At 62.7% G+C, this 26,876-nt stretch overlaps 1 protein-coding gene across 1 annotated transcript; it reads right to left on the bottom strand.

Moving 5' to 3' along the window:
• Positions 1 to 79: 79 nt before the first annotated feature.
• On the bottom strand, positions 80 to 23,009 carry TECPR1 (tectonin beta-propeller repeat containing 1). The gene is given in 26 exon segments (XM_037057825.1): positions 80 to 1,257; positions 1,427 to 1,546; positions 1,695 to 1,801; positions 2,548 to 2,640; positions 3,316 to 3,451; positions 3,688 to 3,868; positions 4,354 to 4,410; positions 5,197 to 5,276; positions 5,353 to 5,398; positions 5,400 to 5,447; positions 5,939 to 6,041; positions 7,071 to 7,198; positions 7,974 to 8,131; positions 8,265 to 8,414; positions 8,824 to 8,979; positions 9,817 to 9,962; positions 10,183 to 10,670; positions 12,742 to 12,887; positions 14,118 to 14,219; positions 14,805 to 14,905; positions 15,004 to 15,178; positions 16,930 to 17,055; positions 17,952 to 18,074; positions 18,341 to 18,523; positions 18,942 to 19,174; positions 22,904 to 23,009. Coding segments are annotated over 26 exon segments (3,630 nt in total). The 5' UTR covers positions 22,998 to 23,009; the 3' UTR covers positions 80 to 1,107.
• Positions 23,010 to 26,876: the final 3,867 nt, after the last annotated feature.

Raw genomic sequence — 26,876 nt, 5'->3', positions numbered from 1 at the left:
TGTCTGCCCCATGTGTGCCAGCAGGGGAAACCGCGTTTTAATCGTAACTGGGGGGGGGGGGGAGAAAAGGGGCTCCTCGTTTATACTCTGGTGTGAGTTTTATTGAATAAAGCGTCTGGGGAATCGAGATAGATCAGCGATGTGGAGCAGACACGCCAGCCGAGTCACAGCAGAACAGGGGGGGCGCGGAGCAGCCCCGGAACGCCGGCGTGCAAACCGTGACCACGGGATGTAAACAGACGGGCGCCCGCCCCTCCCCCCGCGCTCCACCTGGGCCCTGCGCCCTGCGCCCAGCCTCCCGTCTCCTGGTCCCACCTGCCAAGGCAGACTGCTGGCTCCCTCCAACGCCCTTCAGGAGGGCGCCCCGAAGCAGGTACTGAACCCTGACAGGCGTGCGGGAGAAGAGAAGCTCCCAGGCAGTGTCTGGTGGTGGTAGGAGGCCAACTCGGGGCTTCACTGAATGGGGTGCCATTGGATAAAAAAACAGCCCCGGAGGCATGGGATAGGAGGGGGCTGCTTGGGAGGTGCCTTCCGACCCACCCCGCCCCCACCGCCCCAACATATTTGGGGAGGGGCCAGCTGAGGCACTCAGGACAGCTTCTCCCAGCCATGGGGTGGCCCCTCGGGCCTCTGTCCACCCACGGGGGGCCGTGTCCACCTGGGGAGGACGCCCTCCAGAAGTTATTTCCGGCCTGCCGACTCCTTCCTTAACGTCTGGGATTGGACCCTTTGGTGGCCCTGCTGTGAGCCGTGCCCACAGCACCAACAGGGGCCCTGGACCCGCTGCCCCTTTCCTGCCTGGGCCTCCGAGGGCTTTTCCGTGGGCTCTGCTTTCCCAGGGGCCAGGCGTGGGTGGGAGAGGCCAGAGTGGGGGTCCTCACCCGGTGCCCTCCTTGCAGACAGGGGCAAGTGGGGACCGTCCACAATGCTTCACATTTCTGGGCTATATTCCTGGTGCCTCTGAGGCCGTGACCTCAGGCCGGGTTCCCTCAAGCCCAGGCAAGATCCTCCTTTCAGCAGAGAATGAATGGCTTACTGTGAGGGGCAGGCTCACAGACCAATGTGGACCCTTCTAACTTCTACTCCTGCTTCCCGCTGAGGGGGTGCTCAGCAGCAGATGGGGCCCATAGCCTCCTGCAAGGCGCCAGGCCCACTCGAGTTCCCGCTGGGGAGGCCCTGCTCGCCGGCCGTATCCTGGGAGGTGCTCCTGGAGGCCCTGGTGGCGTTGGCCCGGATGGAGATGTGATCCCAGCCTCCCTGCAAGGAGAGAGCCGCGTCACCGGGGTGGCAGGGGGCCTGGGGACTCCTGAGGGCTCTGCCTGGGTATCCCGCCAACCCAGGCCAGTCCCAGCCCAGGGGGCCCAAGCACACACAGTGTGCCCACGCAGCCCTGGCCCGAGCGGCCACCCTCGGGCGGCTGGCTCACCCCGATGCCGTAGTCCCAGCCCTGCCCTGTGGGCTGCAGGGGCCGCACGCCTGTGCGGTGACACACGGTTCCCCGGCTCAGGCTGTGGCTCCCCTGGACTTTGTTGGCGATGACCCAGACCTAGAAGGCAGACCCGCTGAAGCCCCTGCCCTGACTGCTGTGGCACCGCGGGGATGGCAGTGGGGAGACGGGAGCGGGAACCCGAGCCCCCCAAGGCCCCAACCCCAGAGTGAGCGCCTGCCCCCTGCGCTGCCCCCAGGCCCCAGACCTGGTCCAGGGGCCCCACGGACACGCGGCGCACATTGTTGGACACGTGTGCCCAGCTGGAGCCTTGCGGGTAGCCGGGTGCGACCCCCTGGCGGTGCCACAGGTTCCCTGCAGAGAGAATGTGAGGCCCGAGGTGAGGCCCAGGCCCGGGGACCCGCCGAGGGTCTGCAGAGTCACTGGTCCCACGGCCTCCCCGCCATTCGCTCCCCACGCGTGCTGGGGCTCCGCTGGCCCACGGCGAGGGGGGAGCCCGGAGCAGCCAACCCTGCCTCCCCCACACTCAGCACCACAGGCGCCCTGGGGCAGGGCAGGGCTGGCACCTTCCCCGCCTTCTACGCATGAGAAACTGCAGACAAGGAATTCTTTGCGCAGAGGGAGCACGGGCCTGGGACCAGAGCCCTGGGTCCCTGTCCAGCGCCTGCCCTTTTCTCGCCTTGCTCAGCGGGGACAGCGGCCCCACGGGAAAGGGAGCCAGCCACAGAGCTGCCCGAGGCAGTGCCATGCAGCCGCCTCCCAGCCCCCGCTGCCTGCCGGGGGTTCCTGGCTCACGGGCTTGGGTGGCACCTTTTAGAAGATGCTCCCAGCACAGGCCCTGCCAGGCAGGGTGACCCAGGCCTTGGCACTCTGCCCCAGACCTGGGCAGGGCTGACCACCCGTGGGGGGCTGGTGTCCCCCACCCTGGGGAACATGGGGAAGGGATCTAGTTGGAGGCTGACCTCAGGCTGGGGGGCCTCTCACGGTGGCTTATGAAGGTCTCGCGCCAGGGACCCAGGGGCCAGTGAGGGTCTCACCCCGTCAGGGTGCTCAGGGATCCCCAAACCGCCTGGTGGCCCCAGGTGCTGGGGGTGACTTGCCATTCTCGTCCACGGCGTACACGGACGTCTGGCCCACGGACACCTGCTTTAGCCTCTGTTTGGGAGGGGACGGGATGTGGTACCAGCAGTTGCCTGGAACGGGAGGCCGGACTTGGATGTGCTGGGAACCCCCAATCCATGGCCCCGGCGCTGGGGAGCACATCACCTCCACTCCTAGGGCAGCTGGGTGGGTGCGCCCTGCTGACCTCCAACGCCCGGGGCCTCTCCCAAGGCCCAAAAGAGGCCGTGGCAGGTCCCAGATGGTGGGGCTGGAGGGGCCAATCTCAGGAACAAGGGCATGAAGGTGCACCTTGACCCCGTGTGGGGCACAAGACACACCAGCCGCCACCAATTGGTCTGCCCCTGTGCCAGCCTCCCCCAGGCCAGACATGGTCTATGAACAAGCTGGCCTGGTCTGCGCCCCGGGGAGTGGCCACTGTGGGGTGGGCAGTGTGGGGCAGGACACGCAAGGTGCCTGCCATCAGCTGCCCTGGCAGGAGGCTGAGGACGATGAAGGGTAGCCATGAGGGGTGGGGGAACTGCCCCATCCTGGGCCTGGAGGGAGGGGCGTCGCCTCTGGGCATCCCAGCTGGGCCCCCAGCACCTGGTCCCCAGGTGGCTTCCAGGAAATGCTTGTGGAGCTGAACTGAAAATCAGGAGACCTGTCGACCAGCTTCTCCTACAAGTGGAGGCGCAGGTGGGACCAGTCCCACCCCCACCACGCCGTGGTGGCACCAAGTGGGGGTCCTCCTGCAGGGTGGCACTCACCAGCCGGCTGGGAGGGGGACACGGAGCCCCTGTAGAAGGCAGAGCCGTCCCTTGCCACTGCCCACACCTGGTGGCAGCCCCCGATGGAGACTGAGGCGAAAGGCTGGTCGGTGCCAACGTGCAGCCAGGAGGAGCCCTGGGGACCGAGGGGGGAGCGCACTGAGCACTGCCCGGGCCCAGCCCCCGCCAGCCCGGCCCAGGTCCCAGGAGCTGGTGGCGCTCCGCGCCAGCCCCACCCTCAGCTCCAGCTACCCAGAGCCGAGCCCGACTCCACAGCGAGCCCTATTTCTGGAAGAATCTGTCAGAAGCCCCAGAGTGACCACAGGGTGGGCAGGCCTGGTGGCCCCCGGAGGCAGGGACGAGGGTGCTCACCGCGGGGTTCAGCTCCGACACACCCAGGCGGCACAGCACGTCCCCCTTGTCACTGATGGCCCAGAGTGCGACGCTGTGCCCACCCGCGCCGGCGTCCGGGCTCTCGGGGATGACGGACACGTCCCTGAGGGCAATGGGGGCCACTTCCAGCCAGGGCCCGCTGGTCACCAGCTTGCACTTTCTGTAGGGTGGAGACAGCGCAGCCCTGGGCACCCTGAGGTTACTGCCAGCCCCCCCCGCCACCCTGCCACCTGCCCTCGACGGGAGAAGGCTGCGGAAGGCCGCGGCCAGGGCGCCCTTCTCCCCAAGGCAGCCTCAGTGGGACCCTGGGGAGGCCAGGATCCCCCCTCCACTCCAGCGCCCGGTGAGCACCCCTGCCCCCGTCCTGCCCCCAGCCAGGCCTCCTGGCCAGCCCGTCCTGCTGACAAGCAGAGGCTGACAGGACATTTCTGATGTTTGTTTTTGAAAGCACGCTCTTCAGAAACCAGAGAGGCCGGGAGCCTGCGGGCACTTCCTGGGCTGACATTTACTTTGATTCACTTCCCCTCCCCGCCGCCTCCCCTTCCTTCTTCTGGGACAGAGGTGAGGGGACAGGAGGTCTGGTGGGGGAGGCTCCCAGGAGGAGCGGCCAGGCCACACCCTCAGTCACCTTGTGCTGGTCTTTACCTGGCCCAGCGCCTCCTCCGGACAAAATCCCTCATGGTTTTGTACCCGTGATAGGACCTGGAAGAGGAAGAAGCTGAACCCGAGACCACTCTGTGGTTGTCCCTGGAAAATGACGCTGCACGCCCGCAGTCTCTCTCCTCTGTTCCAGGGCGTGGAGCCTCTGTGAGCTGTGCAGAGGCCTCGAAGGGTGGCAGGGGTCACAGGTCAAGACAGTCATCTTTCGGACGCCTCTAGGCTGGCCCCGGTTGCCCTGGGGCCAGGACACGGCCGCTGCCTGACCAGTGGGCTCTAAGGGAGCTCTGAAGCCTCGCCACCCCAGGCGGGGCCTTGCTCTTCTAGGGACAGTCAAGCTGAGGGCCCAAGGCCTGTGACACTGGTCACCCCCTGGGTCGGCTGGGAAGTCCTGGCTCACAGCTCAGCGGGCTTGTGGACCGCGTCTCCTGCCTCCCCCTGCTTCCCTCCGTGCTGTGCCCAAGCTGCCCCAGCCTCTCTGCCCCTCCCTCGTGCAGGGCCCCCAGCTCGCCACCCAGATCTCCCCAAGGCCGCCTCCGCCCAGAGCTCCAGGTCCCGGGCTAGCCCTCCCACAACCCTGGCCCAGCAGAAAAGGGACACGACCAGGTGTCGGAGGAGCCGCGGTGTCCACCCTGAGCCCATCTGCCGAGGCCAGGTGCCAGGTGCGCCGGCCAAGCTCACCTGGGCCCCTCCACACCTCTCCCGCTGGCCCCAAACCCTGCTGGCGGCTGACGCAGGCACACAAGGCCTGCCCCTCGGCCAAGCCCGGGTGCTTGAGGGGGCAGGGGGCCAAGGCCACTGCTGGGGAGGCAGAGGGAGGGAGATGCTTACGAAGGGAAGTCACTGGCGTACTGCCACCCCTCTGGGTCCGTGCCCCCGGGAACGCTGAAGTCCAGGAACCAGTCGGAAACCTGGGAGAGGGACGGTCAGTGCGGGCGGGCCCTCCACCCTGGCCCCCCGCCTAGCGCCCCGCCGCCCAGGACTCACCCAGGTCCACTGAACGGAAGGGGGCTTGGTGCCGGCCTTGGTGCACCTGCAGGCCTGTGGCGTCGCTCCACATGTACCGGTCGGTGGGCAGGCCCCTATGGCAGGACCAGGCGGGCCGTGTGTGACACCGTCCTGCCCAGGCACTGGCCAGCGATGGACAGACGGACGCACCGGGACCCCTGCGTCTCTGAAGGGGTGAGTTGGCCCCTCTCTGGGACCACAGCTGGGGCGACCCCAGCTCACGCGGCGGCCCTGGACCGAAGTCCACCGAGGGCTGCGGCCGCTGTGAGGGCTGGAAGCCCACCTTGCTTCCCACCTACTTCCCCCTACGTGTGGATGGGTCTGGCGACACGCACAGGTCGCCGCCCACCTCGCTGTCACACATTCGTGTTCGTGCATTTCATGTATGTTTCACCGCTCAGTGAGTGAGGTTTTAAATTAGGCATCGCACTTAGGACCCAGGAGAAGAGCTCTGGAACCAGTGAGATCCGGTGAGGCCCAGGGGGGGGTGCTGGGAGCCCCCGCCCCCACCCAGGGGCCCCCACAGCAGCCTGGGCGCCCCCCCGCCCCCGCGCAGTGAGCTCACCTGCTGGTGTAGCCCGTGACGGGGTTCCAGCGCTGGTTCTCGTAGATGTGCACGCACTTCACGTCCGACTGAGCGTAGATGTTCCCGGTGCTGCTGGCCAGGCCTGGGAGCAAAGAGGAGGCTGCCAGGGCCCAGGTGCCTGCCCGCTGGGGGCTGGGGCTTTTCTGTCTGGGCGGGGAGGTCAGGCCGGAGGGTCGGCTCACAGGCCTGCTGGGCCCGTCTCGCGGGGGGCTGGCTGGGCTGGGGTTGCTCTGGTTTCTCTGGGCTTGTGCAACCCTGATGCACCAGCCTCCCATCCCCCCCCCACCCTGTCTCACCTGTTCTGGCTGTACCTCTCCCTGCCTCACCATCCCACTTACCCAGCATGGGGCCGGTGTGAGGCCCAACCAGCTCACGCCTTAGGAACCCTCAAGAAACCTCTGAGCCCCGATTTGCTCATTTGTAAAATGGGGACAGAGGCGCCTCCTGCCTCACAAACATGGACGCCGTCCAGTCTGCACAGACGTGGGACCTGCGGTCTTGGTGGACCGCGTGGTTCTACAGCGTTGGCCACTGCCCCCCAGAGCAGGGTGTGTGGCGTGTGGCAGGGAAGGCCCCACTTCAGTGCTTGTTCCTGCCTGCATTTCCCCCCGGAAGGAGACGAAAGGATTCTGTTTCCCTGAACCAGGGGGTGCGGGGGGAGCCCACAGGGCTCTCATCCCCGAAGGCACAACCCTCCCACTGAGGTGCCAGAATTGGGGTCTGGGCACCAGCCGACCCAGGCCCTGGGCTGCCTGCCTGCGCCCTCAGGCCTCGTCTGTGAAATGACGGCTGGGATGTGGTGGAGGCCTGGCCGCTGCCTTTCTAGAAGCTTCAAGGCCAGGAAGGCACATGGGAGGTGAGGCCTGGTCTCTGAGCTCCCATGCCTCCTGGGTTGGCCCAGGGACCGTCCTCCGCAGAGGCTGGCAGTGCTGAAGGTCACCTGTCAGCCTGCTGCCAACTGAGCGTCAACAGTGACAGTGGCTGCAGGACAGCGGGACAGTGGCTGCGGGTGGGGGGCAGGGAAGTCAGAGGGATGAGAGGGGACGGCCAGGGAGGCCGTGGCAGGGTGGGCGGCTGGACCGTCTAGCCTCAGGGCTCGGGCCACCCTCACCTTGGAAGCAGCCTCCGCCATAGCCTCCCGTGTACACCCAGGCTGTGCCGTCATAGCCGATGCCCCACACCACGCCCCGGCTGCTGGCCTCCACCACCCGCAGGTGGCCGCCCATCTGCCGCCAGAACCTGTTGGCGGGGGGGAGAGAGGGAGGGAGAAGGGATCCCAGCAGGGCCTTCCAGCCTTCTTCCAGGCCTTGGGGCCTGGGGCGGGAGGGCCACCGCAGGGCCCAGGGCACCTCATCTGCTGGACGAGCCGTCACCCGAGCCCGAGGTGGCCTGCACCGAGAGTGAGCCCTTCTGGGCGGGCAGAGTGCAGGCAGCAGCTGCCACTGGGGCCAGCCCCCTGTGCCTGACGCCCTGCCGCTGTCACCAGAGGTGGTCTTTTTCAACCGGGCTTGGGCACGCAGGCCCTCAGAGATGCACGAGTGACGGGCGGACAGACAGGCCACTCTCCCGCCCTGGACAGGGCCTCCAGGTGTCACGTGCGTCCCCCTGGTCCTCGGGGGCTCTGGGCGACTTTCTGGAGGCAGACTGGGGAGGACCATGCTCCCTGAAGGGCCCTCTGCTGCTTCCCCCACCCCGAGCGCCGGATGCCCTGGGACTCTGCTCCTGCTGCCCCAGTGAGCAGCCTGGTGCCGTCTCCTGGTTTTAAATGCCACCTACAAAGCCACCCCCTCCCACCCCAATACACAGCAACTGTTCAGCGGGGTGACCTGCCCTGAGCCCAGCCAGGGGTCTGGCGTTCCTGGGGGTCTTCGCATAGGCCCGGGAAGACTTGGTGCCCAGCCAGCAGGAGGCGAGGCCTGTGGGGGCCCTTCCCCGTGGACCCACAGCCCCGGCTGCTTGGGGCCAGAGCAGCCAGACCCCGGTGCCTCCCCGACCCGGGCCACAGCCGACTCACATCTGGTCGCAAGGCTGCTGGTGCTCAGGGGCCTCCAGGTCTGGACTGGGGTCACTCACGAAGACATCCCCCTTACAGGTGACCGACCAGATGGCCTGCGGGGAGGGGCGGCCGAGGCCCCTCCGGCTCTCGCAGCAGGACAGGTTGAGCAGGGCCAGCTGGCGTGGGCAGATGGCTGGTCACTGCTGGGGTCACCGCTGGTCACTGCTGGTCACCCAGCAGGCCAAGGCTGAGGTGTTCCAAGTCTGATGCCCCCTGACCCCTGGCCTGCGGAGACCACCGCCCACTCACCCAGTCGTTCATGTCCTGCTCGGTGGCGGCGGCCAGGTGCACTGGCCACCTCTGCCGGGTCCGCTCAGGGGTGTACAGGGCGAAGGAGTGCTTGGCCTCGCTGAGCAGGGGGACCAGTGCCGTCACCTCAGTGAGGAACACGTGCAGGTACTGTGTACAGAGGGCGGGCGGCAAGGCTGTCACCGGGACAGACGAGGGTGGCCCGGGTCACCCCCGGTCCCACAACGCCGGTTCTCGGGGCCCTGGCCTCCCGGTGTTCCTGGTGGGCACTGTGAGGAGGCCTAGTCCAAGAGCCAACGCCTGGCTCCCTCTTTGAGGACAGCAAGGGCCTGCAGCTCCAACAAACCGAATTCAAACCCCAGAGGGGTGAGAGGCCTCATCTCCAGGAGGTGGCTCCGTCACACGCCTGCCCGCCATAGGCGGGGGCCCTGTCACCAGGGGCCAGCGCTTCGTAGGTGCCAGACGGGGTCCTGGGCTGAGCGCCTCGGGGCCAGGGCCCCAGGCCGGCTCCCCAGCCCCCACCCCAGGCTCCCACCGCCCCCGCCCTGCACCCCTGCACCTTCTTCTCCTCGTGGACCATGTAGTAGACGAAGAGGATGCTGTCCCGGGCCCCGTCATGCCCCGTGAACTGCTCCAGCGCCACGCGGACGTCCACCCACTTGTGGGGCTTCCAGTCACACCACCACTGCAGGGCTCCCGTCTTCACCCACACCGACTGCGGCACAGGGCCCGGGCCGGCGCGGTCACAGGCGGGCCCCCGGGCCCCCACCCTGGCCTCAGTCCCCACACCGCCTCTCGGGGAGCCCCTGCCTGGAGCTCCAGCTCCCCCACTTCACCCCCATGACGAGTGACACTACCAGACACCCGATGGGTCCAGGAGGCCAGCCGGTGCCATCTACGCATAACAGCCTGAGAGATCTGTTAACCCCTTCTTCTGAATGGGGAAACTGAGGCTCAGGGAGGTTCCGTGCCTGGCCTAATGTCACAAAGTGAGTTGGCGGCAAAGCCTGGGCCCACACCGGCCTGTCTTGGAGGCCTCACGCTTGGCTGCCAGTGAGATGTGTCTGGGCCACCCACCGAGACGCAGCCAGGGGCTCTGAACAGCCCAGCTGTGCGCTTCCTGTGACTTCTGCCCCCCAACCCGACTGTGTCTCTGGCAGGGGGGTCAGCCTGAGGGTGCCCGGGGCCACCCTCACACCTGTCCTCTGTTCTCTAGAAAACTCCGCACCGTCTCGGCACACAGGGATCCCTCCCTCCGTCAGGGAGAGGCCTGTGTGATTCCCCATCCTCCCCACAGTGCCTCGCCCACACCTTCTGCTGAGCTGGCTCTCATCTCCGGGTCCCAAAGCCTACACTGTGGGGCCCGGACGAATAAAGCAACGGCCCTTTGTCGTCCTGGAATCTAGAAGGACCTAGAAGGAATGGCTTCCCACCCGAGATAGACGAAGGATGTTTGCCTGTCTGTTTCTCCTACCTCACCTCAGGGATGGTATCCAGCAGGCACTCAATAAACGCGCGAGAGGAAACAGACACGCGCCCCGCGCCTGCCCACCTGCTCCACGGCCTGCTCGTAGTGACGGAAGTTCTCCAGCTCCCGCTTGGTCCTCTCCGTGAGCTGCTGGAAAATCTGCTTCCGCCAGGCGGCGGTCTGGGCCGGCGTGATGGACAGGGACAGCGTCTGCAGGGAGGGGGCCAGGCCTGCGGGCCCGCGGGAGCTTCAGGGCCAGGCGTCTGGCCCACCCAGCACTGGGCAGCAGGCTAGGGTTTGGGTTTTGCTTTTAAATGAGCCCTTTCTGGCTAGAAAGCTATGAACTCTATGAAATGCCCATGGACCCTCCCCACATTGTTCACCCTGAGGGGTTCCCGCGATCAGCCTGGGTGCCCTCTGTGGCCCCGGGCCCCCGACACCCTCCCTCACCCGACTGAATGGTGAACCACTTGAGTGCAGCGTGGGGCTCCACGGCGCAGCTTCCTCCGGACACCCAGGCCCACAGCGGGTGGTCATCAGCGCTGTAGGGCTCCTCCAGGCCCAGCGGGAGCAGCCCCAGTGAGGAGACGCTGGTGGTCTCGGGACAGCCAGCAGCCAAGTGGCTGGGCACCCTCTTGGGCTCCTTCAGGTCAATATTGGTCCAGGGCAGCTCGGCCGGGGTGGAGGCCGGGCCAGGGCAAGTCTCCGACCCGGGGGTCTGCTCGGCTGGGCTGGTGCCCTCCAAGGCACTCTCTGTGGTCTTGCTGGTGCCTGAGCCAGAGGCGGAGCTGTCCTCGAGGTTCCGGGGACTGTCCAGAGACTCTGCAGGGACAGGCTGGTCAGGGCCTGGTCTCTCGGCTTCCGAGGAGGTGTCCACGTCGCTCAGAGCACAGGAGTCGGCACTGCCCCTCACCTCGTCGCCAAAGAAGCAGCCAGCGCTGGGGACAAAGGGGACAGAGCTGTGACTCCATGGAGGGAGGGACGTGTGCTGTCAGGAGGCCTGGCTCAGCGGTTCCGCCACCTGTGTGACCCCGGGGCAAGCCGCAGCCTCTGTGCGCAAGGCCAGGAGCGGGGGCCCTCGGTGCCTCACCCACGCCAATCAAATCAGTCTGCCAGGGTGTGGAGATCCGGCAGTGATGGCATTTCTAAAAGTTGTGGCAAGACACACCTGGTGGAGGCTTTGCCGTTTGACACCATACAACGCAGTGGCATTCAGTGCATTCCTAACGCTGTGCCGCCTGCTTCCGGAACCTTCTCGTCGCCCCAAACGGAGACACCCTGCCACTGAGTCGCTCTCCGTCCTCCTCCTGCTCAACTGCCTGGTGCCCACTGCTCTGCCGTCTGACTCTGGTGCACCCACTCCGGGCACGTCACCCAGACGGCGGCGGCGTGTGATACATGCCGGTCTGTGACTGGCCCCTGCACCCGCCGTGTGATGGTGCACGGTCAGACCACTCGTAGTTGTCCAGTCACCCACCAGGGGACAGCGGGCTGGCTTCCGCCTTTTGGAGACTGTGAGTGACGCCTGCACACAGATGCCCGTGTGCATGACTTTGTTTGGGGGCCTTTCAGGGCCCCGTCCCGCGGTGGAACCGACCGATCACGGGGGCAACTGCCTTTAGCTCCTTTGGGAGCCGCCAGGCTGCTTCCGAAGCTCACCGTCCCCCTGCAGAGAACGGAGTTGCAGTTTCCCCATATCTTGTCCCTACGTCTCCTGTCTTTCGCTGATGGCTGTCCCTGGAGCAGGTGCAGTGGCACCTTGCTTCGCCCTGGTTTGCATTTCCCTAATGACAGACACTGGGCATCCTGTCCTGGGCTCGCTGGCCCTTCCCACGTCCACTTGGGGGAAATGTCCGTTCTAGTCTGTCGCCCTGTGAAAGCCCGGTTCTTTGTGTTTTTGTTGTCAGTGGGAAGGGTTCTTCGTGCGTGTCGTAGATACCAGGCCCTTCTCCACTGCGTGATTTGCAAACACTCCCTCCCACTGGGCTCCCTCTTCACTTTTTTGACAGTGTCCTCGGAGGCAGAGAGTGCCTCACTCTGAGGAAGCCCAGTCTATATCCTTCCTTCTGTTTCTCGTGCTCTCGGTGTTGTGCTGAAGAAGCCAGGGACAACTCCAAGGCCATGCAGGTTTCTGGCAGCAGAGGTTTCAGAAGCTTCTCAGCTGATCTCAATGTCCTGCTCAGTTGAGGAGACGAAGCCTCCACTTGGGTGGGAGCAAACCCCGCCCGGCTGGCCTCTCGGCCTTGGGCTGCTGGCGCAACAGTGTGCTGACCGCCAGGCAGGGGTGGGGGGCAGAGGCGTGCGGACCAGGATCTGCGAGGCCCTGGGCTGCAGACAGGATCGAGGCGGGCTGCAGAGCACTGTGCCAGGCTCCCATGCACCGCACGACCGGGCAGGTAAGCGCTGTGGGCACTGCCCTGTGGAGCGGAGACGACCCCAGCTGCCTGCACCCTCACGGCTGGTGGGCACAGCTGGGGCTCTCAGCGCATGGCCCCCGAGGCTCACTGCAGTGGCAGCAGCACACCTGGGGTCTTGCAAGAAATGCAACACCTCAGCCCACCCAGATCTACTGACCCAGAAGCCCCGGGGGCGGGGCCTGGCTGACACTGAGGGAACGAGGCCCCAGAGGAGCCCCTGGTGCGCCCAGGTCTGCGGCCCCTGCTCCAGGGGAGAGAGACCATCCGTCCTCGTCCCCGCACGTCCACCCCGCAAAGAAGCCCTTTCCCTCCCAGACCTTGAGACTCCAGAACCAACAGGCCAGCTCTGCTCAGGGGCAGCCCACGGCTCCCAACCTCCTCACCTGTCACCTCCCACCTCCCACCCTCGGGACGAGCTGGGACACGGGGCCCAGGCAGGGGGGGGACCCCACAGGCTGCAGTTTTTCCTGCCCCAGACGAGGCTCAGCCCTGTTGACAGCGAGAGCATCAGCCTCCTCTGGACGCTGCCCACCGGGGGCCACGGACCGGCCGCCCCACTGACCCCTCCCTGTCCTGCTGCCCCTGGGATCACCTGAGGAGGCTGGAGGAGCTGCCCGAGTGTGACCGGTCGCACTCCCGGCTGGCGACGATGGCCTTCCACGTCTTCCCGCTGAGCTCGCTCGGCGTGACACCCTGACGGAAGTACACGGCCCGGTCCTCGCAGCCGATGCCCCAGACCTGGGACAGAGAGAGCTGCTGAGTGGGAAGCCAGTGCAGACCTGCGGGCTCCCCTCCCTCTGGGGGGGTTGTGGGGGGCCGACGGGGTGGGGGAGAGCACCCCGAGGCTGGAGAGCACATCTGTACGTGCAGTGGGGTGTGAGGGTGCCTGCAGGGTGGGCGCAGAAGTCAAACTCAGGGAGCCCAGCCCCGAGGGGTTGCGGGCAGCAGGCTCAGGAGAAGCAGGCCTGGGGCTTCGAGGCAGCAGGGACCAGGGGGGTGCCAGCGGGCACTGTGCTGGGACACGGAGTCCACCCACGTCCCCATCTCGTCTCTGGTGGGAAGGAAGCTGATGCCCACTGAACCCAGAAAGGGGCCTCGTCTTTTTTAAGATGCAAAATAACCCCCTTGGCTCCAACCTCATTTTCCACGGGAAGGGTGGCCAGGAGCCCCCAACTCCCGCCCTGCCTGTGGGTGTTGAGGGGAGGGAGGGCATGCCGGGCAGCCGGGGGGCCTGGGAGGGGTCCAGGGAGCCACCCATTTTGAGCTCCACTTTGGGGTGCTTGAAGGGCCCCAGCCAGCCCAGGGCCTGGCAGATCAGTGGCCCCAGGTGGCCCTGCTGGGCAGCTCTGGTGTCTCTACCGCTCAGCGAGGCAGGCTGGCTTCCGAGCTCGGACCCTGTGTGCTGTGTCCACCAGCCAGCGTCTGTCTCGCCCCGACAGCCGTGTTGCCCCGCTCACTGGGACGGTGGGAGGAGGGCCAGCGCCCCGGGGGCAGCTTCTGTCCCAGTGCAACGGGGAGGGGGACGTGTCATGTGTCCCCTCTACATGTTGGGGCCTAAAAACTGCCGAACCTCATACAGAGGAGGGGGAGGTGGCACTGTTCGAACTGCAAGGTGACGTTTGAGAGATGCTTTGTCCAGAAAGTTGAGAAGACCAGTCTCGTCCTTCACCTGGTGATCTGACTTCCCCCAGCTATTTCTCAACAGAACTCTTCCTGTCTGTGGGATGCGGGTCCCTCCCCCAGCTCTGTGCTCACTGCCACTGCTCTGGGGGTCCTCGGGGGAGTGACCCCAGACAGGCAGGGGCTCTGGGGCCCAGGCAGAACCAGCCTGCTGGGTGCCCTCACAGGCTGGGAGAGCGTGGAGGCGCAGGGCCCCACTCTGTGGTGGCACTGGGCACGGACAGCGGGAAGCCCCCATTCTGAGCCCCCCCGGTGGGAGGCGAGGCCAGGAAGGAAGTGCACACGCACCTGGTCGTTCAGCCCCACGTTCACCATCATCATCTCTCCCACCATCTGGATCCAGCTGGTGCCACACGGGCTGTGAGAGCTGACGCCTCTGCGGAACCACACCTGGGAGAGCGAGAAAGTCCCCACTCCCTGCAGCGCCGCCCAGACGGGTAGGTTTTGTGTTTTGTTGGTTTGGTTTTGATGAAAGAGCAAGAAGAACACACGAGTAGTTCTATCCCTTGGTCCGGGACACAACACACCTTCTAAGGAAGGACACGCTCACCCACGTGCCTCTTTCCCTGCCACCTGACCCTCTGGGCTGAGGGTTACCTGCCCCCAGTCACACTTGTCCTGGTGGCTTCCTGCCCCTTCGCTGGCTAAGGGCATTGTCCCTCCAGGAGATGAGGCTGCCTGAATCTTTCTAGAACCTTCTTCCCACTGGTTCAGACACCAGTGGGGCACCTGTTGGGAGCAGGCAGTAGCAGCAGGTGCCGCTGCTTCAGTGCAGTGGTAGCTGGGAGGTGGGACTGCTGGGGGGGACGGGGGTGCGACACCCACGGGGGGGGGACCTCTGCAGGCACCGAGCGTCTGGGACTTCCACGCAGACGGTGCTCAGTGCTTGGCTGATTTGTTCGAAGAACAAAAACCTACACCACCCTCAACGAGAAATGGGGCCCTGAGACCCAGCCCCCGGAGATCCCGTCTTACTTTGTGGTCCTTGGTGACGGCCCAGACCACGCCCACTCCCGCGGAGACCAGCATGATCCCGTTTTCAGGCGCGGGAGGCTCAACGATGCACCAGGAACTCCCTGCCGGGCCCCAGAAGAAAGCGCAGGGTCCCCATCAGCGAGCGCACTGGGGAGAAGCTGGGCGTCCCCCCTCCCAGTGCGGGGTGTAGGGCTCCCACCTTTGGGGTTGTTCCTGTTGATTCCTTCCCGAACCAAGGCCTGCCCCTCCCAGAGCGTGACCCACAGGAGGTCGTGGGGTCCACAGCTGACCTGGACCACCTCTCCCGGGGTGTCCACGAGGGACCACGATGAGCCTTCGGGGTTGGGGTGGCTGACGCCCTCTCTGTACCACACCTGAGGGGCAAGAGAAGCCCACAGGAAGGGTCCAGCAGGGTCAGGCCAGGGCTGCCCGGAGGCGCCAGCGGCCCAAGCGTGGCTGCATTTGCGTCAGCACATGCACAAGCCCAGCGTGCGCGTTGGGTTATGAGGGATGGCCGTATTTCCCTCGCCCTGTCCCAACTGCCTTCGGGACCTGAGTGCCAGATGAGATGACCCCTCACCGCTGCCAAAAAATGCGACGCCTGGATTCCTGCCTTCGGAAGGGACAGACCTGCGGCTAGAACCCTCTGCTCACCCACGTGCCCAGTGGGAACCCCGGCGCCAGCTTCAGCGTCCTGCGCCCCCTAGTGGCGGTGCGCTCTCAGAACACCTATCTCTTGCCAAACCAATCCCCTTCCTGCAAATGTCTCAAGGTCGTTTTTCCCTTTAACCTGAAGACAGTGAGCACAGTCAAACATTTAAGACTGAGAAGCCCATTTATATCATCTGCACCGTCTGGCTCACTTCGTCTGGAAGGGGCTGCACATGGCTGTGTGACCTTGGAGGGCTGGGGACCCCCTCCCAGGAGCTGTCTCCACACTGAGGACCGCGGACCCTCAGTCCTGTCCCCTCACCCTGCAGCCCACACTGCAGAGACAGGCCTGGATGGCCTTGCTCTGCCACCTGCTGGCCTGGGAGCCCTTCTGTCTCCCCAGCTCCTCCTGGAGCCCGGGGTCCTGGTGACAACTTTTAAGGACCACAGGACTGGCACAGAGTGGCGCTGGCTCACGGCCAGCACACGGTCACCACAAACACTGCTCTGCAGCCCCCGATCTCCCTTCTCTCTGCTTCCAGGTGGGCGTGGCCCCTTGGGGGGGCGGGGCCTCTGTCCAGGAGAGCTCCCCGCCATCCTGCTGTGTGGCTCAGGAAAAACCGTGGTTGACCGAAGCCCAGGCCAAACAAGACCCCAGAGGGAAGCATGATAAAAGCCTTCTGCGGCTGTTCCAAGTAAAGCGTGCTGGGCAGTCACAGAACACCGTCTGACACCGTGACTGAGCGCTGGGTCCCCTGCATTCAGGACCGTCTAGGTCGCTGCTGCAGTCAGGGGCTGGCTTTACTCCTTTGTTTAAGTACACACTCCCTGAGAGAAGGGTCTCCTCTCATTTCCAAACACTTGCCCACCATCCACCCGCCCACCCACCCATCTACCTATCCACCCACCTATCTATCCATCTGCCCACCCACCCACCTATCCATTCATCCATCCCTCCATCCACCCACCCACCCACCCATCTGACTATCCATCTACCCACTCACCCACTCACCATCCACCTATCCATCCATCCATCCACCTACCGCCCGCACCCCCCCCCAGCAAGATTTTTAGAGACTGCTGTGGAGAAAGTGTCACAGGGGAGTGGGCGGAGAACTCTGACTCTGTCTGAGGAGACAACATTGACAGCATCTCAGCCCAGGGTGGGCACCAACTGGTGCTTTGGGGGCCCAGAGGAGGGCGAGGTGAGGACCAGGCGTAGGGTGGGAGGTCAGAGGCTTCTGGGAGGAGCAGGAGGACAGCAGGGTTCACAGAAAGGGGACCCTGGTAACGTTCCACCTGCTCAGGCTGACCCCAGCTGTGGGGACAAGTGAGGAGAAGGTCTCAGGGGCAGCCCTCCCCCTCCCTCCTCTGGGAAGACATGGAAGGCCAGCTTCTCTCCTGCCCTGCTCCTGACCGTGGCCACCCCCACTCAGCCATCTCCTCTCCAAGGCCCAGAGGGGCACAGCCTTACCTTCCCCTGCAGAGACACAGCCCACACGGACAGGTGGCCCACGGGCTCATCTGTGATCTCCCACCCCCCGACAGAGAGGTCATTGAAGGGGTCTGGCAGTTGTTTGGGGTCATCCTTAGAAGGGATCTGAAACAAACAGGAGCAAGGCGGCCCTCAGTGCCTGAGGGCGCTTGGGCCAATAGATGGCGCTGTTCGCCTCCTGGTAGACACACGCTCTCCAGCCCTCCACAGCCTGTGCCTCCCACTCTGCAGTCCTTGCACCACGCCTGACCTCACAGAGCTGGCACACTGGAACAGGGGGTCCCGTCCCTGGGTCCCCTCTGCCCTGTGCTCCCTCTGTCAGCCACCAGGCCCCAGGTGCTGTGCCCAGGTGGTCACTGCTGTTCCAGCACGAAGGCAGATGCACACACAGGGCCTTGGTGCTGCTTTGCAGTGACCTGACCGCTGTGACTCCACCCCCCACCTAGAAGAGGGTGGGTCTCAGGGAGTGGCCCTGCAGTGCAAGCCCTCCACTACGCTGGCTGTCACTTCGTTCTCCTGTCTGCTCCCAGCCCGGCAGGCAGGTAGGCCAGGCTGGCAGTTTCCTCTCACAGCGCGGACCCTCCAGAGAGGCCTGGTGCGGGCTCGAGGCCTTCCTCACACTCAAGGCCACGCAGGACTCCAGTCCAGGCCTCAAGTCCCCAAACTGCAAGGTCTGTCTGGGTCACGAAAACAATACGAGGGCCAGCGTGGCTCACTAGGGGTGAGGAAGAAGTGTACAGGCTGAGCCTCAATCTGGGACAGGGCAGCCCAAGACCAGGGACAGAACGACTTCTGTGCTGTCCCGGGACCACCTGTCCCCACCGCTCCATGTGGCCATCTCCCTGATGAAGGGATATGCAGTGCCACAGTGTTCCTGGAAGACAAGTCCCAGCGTGGGGGTGGGGGTCCCCTGCACACAGGTAGGAGGGTCCACGTAACCCTCACAACAGGGCACTGCTGTGGGCCGTGCCCTGCACCCCAGACCACACGCAGGTGCGAACCTTGGCCCAGGTGTCCCGGGACTTGTATCTCCGGTACCGGATCCACCTCCGCCTCCGCACGCACGAGTTCCACTTCTTGTCTCTTGTGTAGGTGGCAGGGAAGTCAATGGCATAGGTCCACCCCTGAAAGGCAGGAGGATGCTCGGTAAGGCGCTGGGGAAAGGAAGTGGTAGGTCTGGGGAAGGCGGGGAGCAGGTGGAAGGGGGAACAGCACTGACCCCCCCCACCCCGATCCCTACAGAAGGTGGGGAGCATGCAGGGCACAGGCCAGGGCTGGTGCCACGGGGTTGGCGGGGGGGGGGGGCCCTGGAGACAGCATGGGGTGGAGGGGGGAGCCGAAAGCATTCCTTCCCCACATCAGAGCCCTGGCAGGCTCCCAGTTCACCTACCCCTTTCTCCGTGGGTTCCCCTCCAAAGTTCTCGTCCACGTACCAGTCGGACTCCCACTCCCAGTGTGGTGAGGGCAGCGCCACCTCATCCAGTGGCCGATGCTGGAGCCCACTCACGTCGCTCCATGGCCAGCGGTCACTGGGCAGGAGCTTCTCACAGAAGCCACCCACTGGGTTCCAGCGCTGAGGGCAGGCGGTGGGCATGGGCATCAGGCCTGTAGCTGGCCAGAGGAGGCCAGGCCCCTGCCCACAGAGCCCTCTGGCTTGTCTCCACGATGGGAAGGGGGCGGGGGAGCCTGCCCAAAACTCGCGGGTCAGCCAGCACACTACCATCACAGCCCCACAGGGCAGAGAACCTGCCACAGGACACAGTGTCCCAAGAGGCCAGCAGTGGAGGGCATGGCATATGCCGTGGGCTCCTGGAGACCGCCGGGAACCCACACTCGTGTGCACCTGATCAGCCTGCCTCGGTGGGGACACAACAGACGCTCTGGTCCCAGAGACCCCGGATACCACACAACTCAGAGCTTTAGACCATGGGCACAGGCCGGGAGTCTGGGGTGTGCAGGCTTTATTCCCAACCCACGCGCACAAGCCCCACCTGATTTTCATAGGCCTCCTCCTGGCGGCGGATGGGGACGTCACTGGCACACACGTACACGTAGACCTGGTTGTCACAGGCGATGCCCCAGCAGCAATGTGTGGCCGCGCTGACCCGCTTGAACTCCAGCTGGGTGTCCTTGCAGAGCTCCCAGTACTGCCCAGCTGTGGAGAGCGTGTACACCCTCCCGAAGAGATCCACGGCCCACAGCGCCGAGCTGGGCATGGCGGCGCCTGCGGGAACACCGGAGAGGGTGGGCAAGGGTCAGTGTCATGCCACTGCCAGCCACGGGCTCTCAGCCCCAGGGACATCCAGGCCAGGCAGGGCCCCAGAACCCCCAGCTGGGACAGTCTCGTGCCACAGGTGGCAAAATGGGGTCCAGATGGCAGATGAGCAGTCGCCCCACACCTCAGAGGCAGAGCCCAGCTTCCAGCCTGGGGCCCTTTTCCCGTCTTTGCCTGCGTGTCCCTCTGACTGTGGGATTTCTATCACACACACAAGAAAGTACACAGAGGAAAATGTGACCTCCAAGTCTCTCCCTCCCCAAAGCTACGGATACTATTATTCAGTCAAATTGCCTTCCGATCTTTCGTATCAAAAGAATAAATGAAAAGCTCTAGATGTAGTTGAACCCCAAACATACATGCGCCCCTCCCCCACCCCGGTGGAATGGTCCCCTCCCTCATGCTGGTTCCACTGGGAGCTTCTTATATGGGTTTGGTGGGGGTGAACACATGGGCCCGCCACCCCAGCCAGAGCCTTGCGTGGTCCCACAGGGGCCCTGCGGCCGTGTGGCAGGGACGTGAGGGTCCTGTCTTCTCCCTCCCCGTATGCCCACCTCCCTCTCTTCTCCACCCCTCTCTTTCTGCTCTCCTCTATTCCTGTCCCTTTTCCTCTCCTCTTCTTTCTGCTTGGCAGGGCGTGGGTGAGGCAACTCTGCACTCTGCCATTGGCCAGCCCCCATCACCCAGGGCTGACTCTACTGCGGACCCCGGGGGGCGTAACTCCTGGAGGCCTGGCTTCTGGTAGGGATGAGCGTCCCACCATGGCAGGGCCACACGACCAGACCCACACCAGTCCGGGACAGGTCTGGACTAGGGTGGCGGTGGAGGGGTGGCTGTGAGAAGCTCTCCCGCACCCAAGATTGAAGCCTGCCCAAGCGCTAAGGTGGACACCTAAAGGTGAGGACACAGCCAGGCCAGTCTGGGTTGGAAATCAGACCCAGCAGGGGGACAGAGTCTGGGGACCTTGAGCCGGGCCAGGCAGCTCCTTCAGTGTGCCAGAGGCACACGGGTGCTTCAGAAAGCCGGTGACTGGAATGGCAATGTGAAGCGGACCAAGTCTGAAAATGGGAGTGTCTGCCGTGGGCAGACGGCTCTTGGGGAGCACAGCGCCTGACGAACACCGAGAAGACAGAGAAGTGAGAGTTGGAAAGTAAGTGACAGAAAAACAAGGAACTGGAAGAAGGGAAGCAGAGAGGACAGAGGCAGTTTGGGGAACATCAGGACAGGAAGTGGAAGGAGGTGACAGGAGGGAGCCTGACCAGCAGAGCGGCACACGCACGCCCCGGGGGAGCTGCCGCAGAGCCTCCCTCTGTGCGCCCAGGGCACCGGCGCCCAGTCAGACACGTGGGAAGTTGGAACACCAGCCCCCTGGCGCCATCTGGAAATGGAACCTGCATCCAGGTGCTTGAGCTGGAGCCCCTGGAACCCCTGCGGCCACCCCTGGATACCCCTTCGCTCCTCCCTGGTCAGGACCGAGGGCCCACTGCCGCCCTGTGGCATCTACACTGTGACCAAGAGTGCTCAGAGCCCCCTCCCTGGGGCCCAGACTGCTGGAATTCATGTCCTGGCTGCCCCTCTGTCCGGCACCACTAAGTCGACTCACCGCTCTGTGCCCCAGTTGCTTGATGTGTAAAACGCAAAGTGGACTCATGACCTACTTAGGAAGTTGTGAGAATTAAGTGAGATAATACAGGCATAGTGCTTATATCCTGGGTAGTGCTCAGTGCCCAGCAAGGACTCAGTGAGTGCTGATGTAGCTTTATTACTCAGCACCTGCTACCACAGTTGCCCTTACCTTCTGTCTCTTAAAAACAAAACAAAACAACAACAACAAAGAAAATCAAGTCCCTTTCTGCTCAGCCTGAGTCTTCAGCCTCTTCATTTGCCCCACACTTAACAGTGCTTTGCACACAGTGGGTCTTCAACCAAAAGGGCGGACAACGACTGCCACTTACAGCCACCACCCTGAGCTAAGATGGACACAGCGCTCCAGGAAAGCCAAACACTTGATTACTGATGACTTACGGTGCGCAGTCAGGTCAGAGTAGGTGGGTAGGTATGTGGTAAAGCAAAACAGGGAAAAGTCACTAGCAGAATCTAGGTGGCAGACACATGGGCATTTACTGTATAATTCTTTCAATTTGTCTGTATGCTTGAAAATCCTCATCACACATACATTCCCGGGGAACAAGTAAAGGGTTTGGGGGGTGGTGAATGGTCTTTCCTATGGTGTTATTTTAACACAAATGGAGTCTTGGAAGATACTCCTTAGCTGACTCTTCACTGCTTGGAGGCCGGCGAGGTCTGGCTCCCTTTGCAGGTCCAGCTCCATGAACAGAGACTTGGACTTGACGGACTTTCCCTCAGAGAAATGACTAAGCAGTAATTCCCTTACAGACACAATGGAACCTTCCGGACACCTGCCCGACGGACCACTCCACTGCAGACAAAGGGTGGGGCGAGGCGGGGTGGGGTGTGCCAACTCCCTCCCGAGCGGAACCTGCGCTCCAGTCCCTTCCCAGCTAAAGACGACTCGGGGGTCAACGCGGTTCCCAGGGCAGCTGCACCTCCTCTCCACCTCCGCCAGGGCACCATCCCAGCTCCTCACAGGCCACCTCCCAGTGTGAGGCTGGGTGACATTGGGTCACTGGGTCGGAGGACTCTTGAAAGGGGGGTAGGAGGGAGCATTAATCCCGTAATTAATCCTCTTCTAGCATATCTTTGTTTTGTAGGGGTGAAGGGATGAGGGGAACATATTTCAAGAAACGGACTTCGGATTCACCAAGATCTCTGGCAGGAAGGGCCCTCACCGCCCTCAGAGCTACTGGCCTTTCTGCTCGGATTTATTAACGGATGGGTCTCTTCCGAGATTAAAGATGCCGAAGGGAGGTGGTGCGTGTGCGTCGGGGCAGGGAAGGGTCATAATTGCAAGGAGGCTCCTGGAGCATTTACCTCCGGGCGTCTGCCTGGGGATCCTTCCTGAAAGGTTGCCTACGGGTTCGTTTTTCTGTTACGCCCGGTCAGACCCACCCCCTGTGCAAACAGAGTCCCAGCGAGTAACTTCGCTTAGTGCCTGCCAGTTGCGGGGGCTGTTGGAAGGCGACGTCAGGGTCCAAAGCGGCGGGAGAAAACAGCAGGATGTGCAGGGTAGCGGAGCCCTTCGAGCCCGGCCGCGTCCGCCCGGCGCCGGGGGCAGGAAGGCCCTGAGCCTGCAGCTCTGCTGATAACCCCCCGCCCAATACCTGGTGGCATTCGGGTTCCGGACACTTGGGCGGCAGGTGGGCCCCCTGTCCGGCCACCAGTAGCACAGTCGGAGCACCGGGCCCTGACCATCTGCCTGCGCTAATCCCACGACCTGCAGATTTGCTCCCACCACCGCCCGTAGGAGGGACGGGCGGGCTCTGCCTAACGCGATCCTCAGAACCCGCAAGGGTTCGGCAACCCCCAGTCACGCCCGGCGCACAGGCTGGAGTCGGGGTGTCACCTGGTCGCTGCGCGCCGTGCTCTTTCCCGAACTGGCAGCAGGAATGAGCACGGCGCAGCCCCCTCTACCTCTCTCCCGGCTGCGATCGTGGCCATCGCGGCCGCTGGGGCAGGAAGCGCCGCTGCCCTCCGCCGTCCCGACTTGTCCGGGGAGCCGGGTCGCGGTCCCCGCACTCAGGCCGCAGCCGCACTCACCTGGGCGGGCGCCCGGCGGCCGGGGTCGCTCGGATCGCTCCACCGGGGCCTGGAGAGCGGGCGCGTCGGAGGTGGCAGCCGGATCCGCGCCCATTGGCCCGCCTCGCCGTGACGCAGAAGCTGCTCGCGCGCCATTGGCTGAGGCGCGTCACGGGCCGCCTCGGGGTCGCGGCCGGGTCGCGCTGAAGTCGGTGCGGCGGAGTCGGGTGGAGCTGGTTCCCGCGCGCTCAGGGGAGCGGAGCGTCCCTGGAGACCCCCTCGGTTCCCAGGCCCCGACCCGTCTACCCCCCCACCCCCGGGCCCCGCTCACCGGAGCCGGCAGGCAAGGAGAGGGGCGGTGGGGAGGGGGTCTGAGTGCGGGAAGCCGAAGGACGGAGGGAGCCTGGAGCAGAGGCCGGCGGCCGTTGCACCTGGGAGGAAGTGCTGCTGCGGAGCCGTGCGTGCGCCCTTGGTGCCATATTTCTAAGGCGCTCGTGCCTGCAGGACTGTCCTGCAGTCCCGTCCTGCAGTCCCCTCCGCCGGAGCATGCCCAGACCGGTGTCCCCCCGGTAACAGCACGAACTTCCACTCCACCCCGGTCTCCTGGGCGGGCATTTCCTCGCGGGGTTAACTCTCGTGTCCATGCTTATGGCTGAGGTCACTTTTTCATGAGTTCAGTGGCCGGCTGTATTTCCTCTTTTTTTACGAAATGCCTCTTCGTGTCTCCCCCCCCCCTCCTTTTTTCTTTAGTTTAGATGTTTTTGCCTTTTTCTTACCGATGGGCAAGTCTGCCTACACTCTGGATCCCAGCCCTTGGCTGGTCGTAGGTGTGACCGGATCTTCCCGCTCTGGCTTGCCTTTCCACCTGTTACTGAAATGCTGTCCTGATAAAGAGAAGTTCCTGGTTTTAAAGTCATCGGATTGTATCTTTTCCTCTAAGGTCGGTGCTTTTTGCGCGCGCGCGCGCGTGTGTGTGTGTGTGTGTGTGTGTGTGTGAATCCTTACCCGAAGGTCTTAGCGCTATGACGTTATCTGTAGGTTTGTTGTCTATCACATTTAGATATGCAATTAGGGTGGCTAGGTTCCAGTTAGTATCATCATCCCCTTTTACTCTCAAAAGTGTCTATAAAATTTCCTTAAGCTTTTCTTCTGGGGGAGAAGTTAGGAGCGCCTCTTTGCTATTTGTCACTGGTCACTGGCCACTGTCAACAGCTGGCTTTTGGAGTGGTCCGGTGACGGCATCTGCCCACAGTGCCCTGTGCAGGGAGAGCTGGGCAGACCTGAGACCTGGACTGGCTCCCCTGGCTCCCGGCCAGGGCGGACCCCGCTGTGGCAGCACCCCCCCCACCATGCACCCCAGCTCTGTTTCTGTGCTGGAGAGAGCTGTGGGATTTGGGGTAGGGGACAGCCCTCTGGAATAGGTTAACAACAAACCCCAGGTCCTTGCAATTGGCTTGACAGGTTATATTTCTGGAGGCAAAATATATCATATGTTCCTTTTACGTACGGATAGAACGTGGATTATATCTGGTGGTGAATGCACAGTTCAAGTTCACTGCCAGTGGAAGCTCCTCAAATGACTGTAAACCAGTAGCCGTCTCTTGGCATGGGGCAGAGTAGCAACGCACATAGCAGGGGAAGAGGGGTCCCTCCAGAGAGGGGCCTGGCTCACTAGATGGATACAGAGGCCCACATGCCCCCTGGTGCAGAATATTAAACTACAGGCATGAGTGCATGTTTTATTTTGCTTCCCGGAGCAGTTTATGTTGAACAAATTGACCTGGATGTTTATTTTTTATCTTATCTACTCCCTACCCTGTACTTTACTACTGACCCCAGTTTATCCTCCTTCACCCCGAGTAACCGTCTTGACACAGACAACTCAAATCCTGATGGGTTGCAGTCCCCCCACTGAACCTTCTCCAGTCCCAGTGAAGAAGTGTCTCGGCCGGTTTGAATTCCCAGCAGTGCTGGCGTGGAACCTGACACACAGCAAGTGCCCCGTGGACGTTTGCTGAGTGGGCATTTGCCTCTCGTGTGTGTATGAGTTCGCTTAACCAGGCAAAAGTCAGACCGTGTTTCCCAGGCGGAGGGACTTCCAGGCTTAGTCTGTCTGTGTTTTAGGTTTTAGGGATGTCTACCGTTTTTTCTCTTACAAAAAAAAAACACTTCTTCACTTCAAGGCATCGTTCTCGGTATTTAGATACGTGGATCTGGGTGTGCACGTGAATTTCGAGTTGCCATTTTCTCCAGTTCCTGCAAGTTTTCCTTTGTCAAAGGCAGAGGGGAGGGAGGGAAACAGCACATTTTTAGCTGCTTCAGCTACCTCCTTAAGTATCACAAGGGACAACGAGTGTTGAGATTCATTTAATTAGCAGAGTGTAAGGAGGGAGCTGCGTGCAGTGTGGGCATCCCGGGGAGCCTGGCACTCCTGGCCGAGTGCTGAGGGGGTGGCCCGGGCTGAGGGGCAAGGAGTGCCAGGGTCTCCACCTGGCACGGACTCGTTGGCTTTGCACAGGGAGAGTCGACGGGGTGGAATCAAAGTAAAGATACCATGAACCATGTATGACGATGACAAGTTTACTCTCAGCGAGTAACAGTTTCTACGGAAAAAAATTAAACAACTGGCTAACAAAGACGCACGCCATTAGAAAGAGCTTAGGGACAACATAACCACCTTCATTTAACATGTGGGGAGCTTCCTGGAAGCGGCGTGAGGAGATGGCCCTGGGGCCTGAGGCATGTATCGAGGGTGGGGTGGAGGAGGAAGTGGAGAGAGGCCACCCGCTCTGCTGATCTCCACCCTTTCGGCCCAGGCTCCTCCAGCAGTGCAGGACTTAGCCGTTCTGTGGGGGATGGAGGGAGGCACCGTCATTCCAATAATAAAGACCGAGTACCTATTACGTGTCAGGCAATCCTGAAGCCCTGGGCATTCCAATATGAGTGAGAGAGTCACGCCCTCAGAGATCTCCAGTGTGGTCAGGGAGAGAGCAGAGAAAACAGTTCCAACAGCAGGAGAGGGGTTCCAGTGGAGAACTTCAGTGAGAGCGCAGAGGCCCGGGGCTGCAGGGAACCGATTCCTGCCAACACCTTGAATGGACCCGGCTCACAGCAGATCCTTCCCCACTCACACTTCCAGGCCAGAGTGCAATCCAGGGGCGAGAATGCCATCCAGCCGACCCCTTGCTTACAGCTTCCTGAGACCCCAAGTGGAAGGCCAGCTGGGTAAACCGTGCCAACTCCTGACTCACAGACACCGAGATAATAAATGTGCATAGTTTAAAGCTGCTAAATCGGTAGTACTTTGTTGTGTAGTTTAGAAAACTAACGCAGTAGGAGATTACTGGCATATGGGTATGTTGTTTTCCCTGGTCATAAAGTGTGCCGGGTATGTGTTTTCTGTGTAATAGAAAAAGCTGGTGAGTGCACGGGACCAAAGAACAGAGCCAGTGGCCCCAGAATACGCAGGAACCGCCCCAGCGCTCACATGCAAAAGCCAGGCAGTGGGTCGGGTCCCCGGGGGTGTTCCCAGGTCACACGCTGCCCAGGTGTCCGCAAGAGAAGACGTGACTACAGAGAAGCAATCCTTCCTTTCTTAGCTATAGGTTTCTAGATGGCCTTGCTAATTTTAATACAAGGCTAGGAAGGCAAACATAGATTTTTAATAATGCTAACAGTTCAAGCCACCATTCCACAATAGCGGGACAAGGTTAGTCAATCATGAACACCCAATGTGTAATACTTTCAAGCAAGACTTTTAAAAGTATCATTTTAGGGGAAACACAAGCTTGCAGAGAACTAAAACTATGAAGGTTTTTAGCTCTCGACCCTGTGAAGGGTTTGAGTTTAAAGCAACTTTAATCTCACTTGCTAATCCCCTCCCAGTTCTAGACAGGAATCAGCCCGTCTGTGACCAAAGGCCTTAACTCAGCTGGTGAGGGACCTGGTTCTTTTTCTTTGGGGCCTTCAGCTCTGGAAAAATATCAGAGCAACC

Source organism: Sturnira hondurensis, unplaced genomic scaffold, assembly GCF_014824575.4.
Source record: "Sturnira hondurensis isolate 20B ecotype Veracruz unplaced genomic scaffold, ASM1482457v3 Scaffold0009733, whole genome shotgun sequence".
Lineage (NCBI taxonomy): Eukaryota > Metazoa > Chordata > Mammalia > Chiroptera > Phyllostomidae > Sturnira > Sturnira hondurensis.
This window is presented reverse-complemented; position numbering and strand designations above follow the sequence as displayed.